The sequence below is a fragment of the Polyodon spathula genome, chromosome 7, assembly GCF_017654505.1.
Source record: "Polyodon spathula isolate WHYD16114869_AA chromosome 7, ASM1765450v1, whole genome shotgun sequence".
Classification (NCBI taxonomy): Eukaryota; Metazoa; Chordata; class Actinopteri; order Acipenseriformes; family Polyodontidae; genus Polyodon; species Polyodon spathula.
In genome coordinates, this window is record NC_054540.1 from 52,958,607 (window position 1) to 52,964,326 (window position 5,720).

A 5,720-nucleotide genomic window follows, 5' to 3' on the forward strand; every position below is an offset into this window, starting at 1 on the left:
GAACATATAATTTCTATTGCCTGCTCTTTACTCTTTAATTTGATCAATAGAAGGAAACATTTGGTTTCTAGCGTGTGTAACAGGCAGTGTTGAGTATGGCTTTAATTTCCTGGTAACACTGTAACTAATGTAATTTTACGTGTTGAAAGGTCTGGCATTGAATCTAATATTAACTATTGTAACTCAATATTTGCTTGATTAAAACTGAAATAAATATAAGTGGGAAAAAAAAAAAAAACGATTGTGTACATTGATATAAACTGAACCGTGTAACGGTTAACATTGTCTCTCAAGAAGAACTCAGCAAACCAATATTTGCACCGCAGAAGAAAACCTCTCGCCGCCTTGATTTGCAATTTTCCTCATTCCTGATTTTTTTTAAGCGTATTTCAACACGCACTATTTTGTGTATTCTGGTCGAGATCAGTACGCGTATGCGTTTTTGACATGGATGGCCTTCCATTTTCGTAGGCAGTGCTTTGGCCCAACTTCTTACGTCATGCAGGAACTGCAATCACTAGGGACTTTCCAAAGGGGAGTGCTTGGGAAGTACCTATATTTATACAGATTGTTCTTTGTTGTGTTTTGATAATGCTTGTGTCTACTCAAAGGTGACATGGTTTCTAAAACTCCACCAGAACACAACTATCGTCAGCTGAAAGAAAAAATATTCTTTTTTAACAAGGAAGCTGGAGGGAAATGGAACACGTTCGTGCTTGTTTTGAGTTTGTTGCTTGGTGCAGAAATCTTTGGGACGGCTTATTTGTTTTTTCACTTCGCTATGGAAATCAAACAGGTAAAAAAATAAATAAATAAAATAGTCCTGGTCTATAAATGCCTGTAGTCTGTAAACAGTTTATTTTTCAAGACAGGACCCCCCCTGTAAATATTATAGATCTGTTGTATATTGTGATTTGTTTCTTCAAACTTGCATATGGCCAATTTGTTTTCTGTACCGTGATTCACAAATTCAGTGCTTTAAACTATACGTTAAAGTAAGTGTGTGTGTTTTTCTATGTATTTCTTTTCTGGTAGCTGTTGTTTTGTTGATGAGTTCTAAATGCATTTATTAATTGCAAGTACAGTACTAAGTTTTGTGCTTGAAACGAAAAGATCAATCTTATTGCAATATGGCGAGGCTGGGGAATTCTTAAACTTGTCATGCATATAGCTTGTCATGATCAGTGAAAGGTGAAGAAGAAAGAAACGCGTAAGGGGTCCACCACAATGTTACATTTTCACGTTTTATACAGTACCACAGTTAGGAGTGTTAATTTAATTGGAAAAACAAGGTTTAGGGAACTTGATTTAAATAAAAGATACAGTTCCTTTGTGTTCATTGGCCAACTACTTTTATTTTTTTATTTTTTTTTTATAAGTGGTTATGATTCAGTATGTAATTTTGGAATTACTGTAGTTCCTTTTGCAATACATACTGGAGTTTAATGATCAGTGGTTATTTTATATATATATATATATATATATATATATATGAAAAAGTGGGTTCCTGTGTTGGAATTGTACAGCATTCAGAACAGTCCTCTGGAACCTCAGTCTTGTTTGGTTTATACAGTATATAGAGCCAGTGTTCGATACTGGATTATATTTATTATTTGGAATAACCCCAGATTTCAGGGTTAGAGTATTTTAAATGTGAATAGCGGTCTGTAAACAGTGATCTGCAGGACCTTGTTCTGTTTCCATTTACCTAAGAATCCAAGTTAATAGTTAGTTTCCATCTTGCACAGACTCGAGAGCTGGTGAGATCGGGAGACTACCCACTGCGGTGTCTGCAGTATCTTGTGGATCAAGACTTTCTGGAAAGGAAATTGCCCCACTCCGGAGATTCTGCCTGTGACCAGTGGCTTAGGGAAGCAGAGCACATTATAAATAAGGTAAGTCTACATGTGGAGGCTGGCCTTGGATTTAAGATGTGACATTTATAGTATATGGTATGTTGGGATTCCAAGCTTGGGATTTAGATTAGGATGAGGGTTAGACCATTTTAATAATCCATTCTGAACTCCAAGCTGACAGGCTTATATCTGTACTGGATATCCTTACACACACACATACATAAATACCAATAATTCTGAATTGAACAATGCAATATACCTCTTCTTACTTACTGTATGATCAGTAACAGGTATTGTGTTCCACCAGCTGACAAAAAAAATAAGATATTTAAGTAAATGACAATAATATCAACATTATTGGGACCGTTTTGTATTGAAAGAATAGGAGGTGTTAATGATAGTAATTTCTAGAACTAAAACCGAGAATTTTACCTGTTGGCTCTTCTATAAATCTAAACGTTGTTTTTTTAAACCTTTTGTTTTAATTTAGCAGTTGAAGTCAGATATCAGGAACACATTACATCGTGAACTCACAGGTAAGGAACCCATTAAAATGCCTATGCTGAAGGTACTTTTGGGCAGCTTAGGCTGCTTTGAGAGGTTAACCCCATCAGGTTTATCAGGAAGCTATAAATGAAGGTGATGTGAATCTACTGTATCTCTTTTTGTCTTCCTCTAAGCCTGACTTTTTCAAAGCAGCGTATGTATATGTAGGAGGGTGGCAGGCTGCTGGGGCACTGTAGAGACAGTGCTGGGTAAACACAAGGGCTTGTAACTCTGTCACAACATTATCTATGGACAGAGGAAAACGTTTGTCAGGGAATGATTTCCTTGCTTCATTCAATTCTCTCTGCTCCACAGCACAAAATGTGTCTTTGACCCATTTCAGAAAACCAGCCATTCATCTCGGACCTGATCACCTTGGAAGACAATTCCATGTGAAGCTAAACAGCGGTAACAAACCCAGCTAGAGGGATGACTTTTAACCTTCAATTAGTTTGGATTTTATTGGCCACTATTTATAATGTTCTTCTTTTTCTGATGACAGAGGATACAGGAGGTCACAAGTTGCAGTGGGACAACATAGATGGGATGGCGTTGCAGCAAGGGATGATGGGATACCAGGACAGTGAAATAGTCGTTCCGCGGGATGGCGTTTACTTCATCTACTCACAAGTGTACTTCCGAGTTGGTCCCCGAGGCAAGGACCAGCAGAGCCAACCCTTCCTGCAGTATATCTACCGGAAAACCTCTTACCAGGACCCTATCCTGCTCTCCAAGGCTGTGGGCACCAAGTGCTGGGACGAGGGGGCTGAGTTCGACCTGTTCTCCAGCTTCCAGGGAGCCCTGTTTCAGCTCACACAGGGAGACCGACTTTTCTTGAAGGTGACTGACATCAGCACTATACAGCTCAATAAGGAGTCCACCTATTTTGGGGCCTTTATGGTTTTTTAACAAATGTGTGAAATAACAGTTTTTTTTTGGTGGTGCATAACAAGGACTGATAAGTGTAATAATAGTAATGTAATTTTGTTTAGGACTCTTATGGATTAGTGAGAGTTGGCTTGATAGAAGATTCTGTGATAAGTCTGTTTTCAGGTTTATATATTAAAAACTGTACTGGGAGAAACTGTCTGTACATGTTGTTTCATTGATTGTGATGCAAAACACCAGTAGTAGGTTTTATTACATGAGTGTAGCTGTTATTTAGTTCATGTTAATTTTGAACTCGGCTTTCGCCAAGATACAGCAAGATCATGGCCTATGGCCCGGTGTTGATAACTGAAGTATAACACTGGCTCCCGGGATCAAAGTGTGGCCTGCCTAGCATCTCAGCATGGCAAGTGCCTGGAAATGGCTGGGCGGGGCACTTCGCAGGGGTCATCAGATGGGCACCTCCTGTATACTTTACTGACTGGCATCTTGTGTTCTATCAATTTTATTTCCCAAATAATTAAGACACAGTGTCGACTTCTGTTTATACCTTGGCATCATTCACTAAGAGATGTTGAATCTTTTTCAAACCATTCAGTAAAGTAAAAAATAATGACTTAAGTAGAAACAGTAAACTAGGGCCATAAATCAAGCTTCTTGGTGTGATTCTGATGACAAAGCCAGTACCTACATTAAGATAAACCGCAGTCAGGATCTTTCTCTGATAGATTTAACACCATCTTCAATCGTGTGGTAGAAAAGTGCCCTCTTGCCACATACTCTAATGTAATTTTTGCGTAAATGGATATCTCTGAAACTACACGTCGTTATTTAAATATTTAATCTTCTCAAGATTGCATTCTATAAAACAGATATCGAAACAAGCATTATCTCTGTAATCTTTATGAAGTATTCATGTTTCAATAAGGAAACCCTACAATCTCGGCTAACACTATGGTAAATGTACCATGGGTTCACATGAGTCATGGCATTAACATGCATATAAGTAACAGAACTCACATGTTTATAGTATTTACAAGTTTATTTTTAGTTAAGTGTCCTTATGAAAATGTTTGAAAGAACTGCAATGCAATTCATAAAATTACAGCGTTATTTTTACGAAAACAATCCAACCACAAACTGTTGACTATACTTTTAGGTCTTGGCTTGTACTGTCTAATTTGATGGCATAAATAGCAAAAAACATACAGCATTAACTGTGTGAACAAAAATATATATAAAAAAACAACTTTGGGTTTCACACAGAAATCAAACATGGTCAAAAAACACATGCTTTGAAAGTAGCACTTGTGAATTAATTAATGAATGAATGAACAATCCATTTCCAATCAGTCACGTGAAATGATAGTGTCGATTTATCTACTCGTCATTTTAACAGTAATAAGTGTCGAGTTACGAGTAAAGCGTGGTGTCGAATTTTAAAAAATGAAGAGAGGCAGGATGCATATATTTTATATGGAGAAAGTCCAGGTACAAGGCTTTGTGGAAATAAGCAAAGGTGTCGAGTTATCCACCGGTCTAGTTAACCAAGGTTGACTGTATATATCTCTCTATATGTTCTCTATATCTAGATCTATCTAGATTGATCTGCTGGTATACTGTAGTTCTCCAGATGTTATAGTTTTATAAGCTGATTTCGACAAAAAATACAATATGGTAGTTTTCAGGGGAATTATCAGCAAAGAAAGCCCTAACAGGACAAAATAAATTAAATATGATATGCTTGTAATGCATTTATTTCCCTTCAGCAGCCTCTAAAAAGCTTAATCCATCGACTAAACTGCCTCCTAGTTTTAATCTCACACCACTAGGATAAACTGGGACATACTTTTCTTTTACAAAAAATATTAGTTTACTGTTATCTTTGATACAAAGAGGAAAAACTGCGGCATTCATTAATAAACTGAATAAAAATCTGATGCAATGATAATAGGTTAATTTTAAAAACAGTTTACAATGTATGAAGAAAAATATCTTTATTATTAAACGCTTCTGTATTATTTAATAAAGACTTTGATTACAGAATTGCAAATTTACCCCACTACAAACTCCTTATAAGGCAATATTTTATGACTGAATGCATAATTAACAATAATAATAAACAACATTTGGTATTTTAGCATATAGTTCTTTTTTATTTTCTTTTTTCAACTGAACAGCTATATTCATAGTCTGTTACAGGGAAAGGGTTCCAGCATTATTTTTATAAAGCAGCTCAGTGCATGACAACAAATGGGTGCCTGTTTAATTGTTCACATTATAAATGACAAATATTGTACTTTTTTTTTTCCCCTGATATATTGCAGCAGACAAGAAATCAGTAAGTACAATGAGTAGAAATCCACTGTATTTTGAAGAATTCATGCCATGCTGTATAATACTGGCTTCATGTGCCTCAGTATAGCATAG

The 5,720-nt window shown here is 36.4% G+C and overlaps 1 protein-coding gene across 2 annotated transcripts; it reads left to right on the top strand.

Moving 5' to 3' along the window:
• Positions 1-508: 508 nt before the first annotated feature.
• LOC121318786 (tumor necrosis factor ligand superfamily member 10-like) lies at positions 509-3,486 on the top strand. 2 transcript variants are annotated; one of them, XM_041255841.1, is made up of 5 exons: positions 509-796; positions 1,749-1,895; positions 2,350-2,392; positions 2,718-2,810; positions 2,905-3,486. In XM_041255841.1, the coding sequence occupies exons 1-5, from the start codon at positions 617-619 to the stop codon at positions 3,309-3,311; spliced, it is 870 nt and encodes a 289-aa protein (XP_041111775.1). In that variant the 5' UTR covers positions 509-616; the 3' UTR covers positions 3,312-3,486. The 2 variants fall into 2 exon arrangements, with proteins under 2 accessions (XP_041111775.1, XP_041111773.1); XM_041255839.1 differs by having other exon boundaries at positions 510-796; positions 2,347-2,392.
• Positions 3,487-5,720: the final 2,234 nt, after the last annotated feature.

Coding starts and splice junctions, on each gene's coding strand:
- LOC121318786 (XM_041255839.1), top strand. CDS start 617: ATGGTTTCTAAAACTCCACCAGAACACAACTATCGTCAGCTGAAAGAA. Junction 1,896..2,346: donor CAGAGCACATTATAAATAAG/GTAAGTCTACAT, acceptor GTTTTAATTTAG/CAGTTGAAGTCAGATATCAG. Junction 2,393..2,717: donor ATTACATCGTGAACTCACAG/GTAAGGAACCCA, acceptor TCTGCTCCACAG/CACAAAATGTGTCTTTGACC.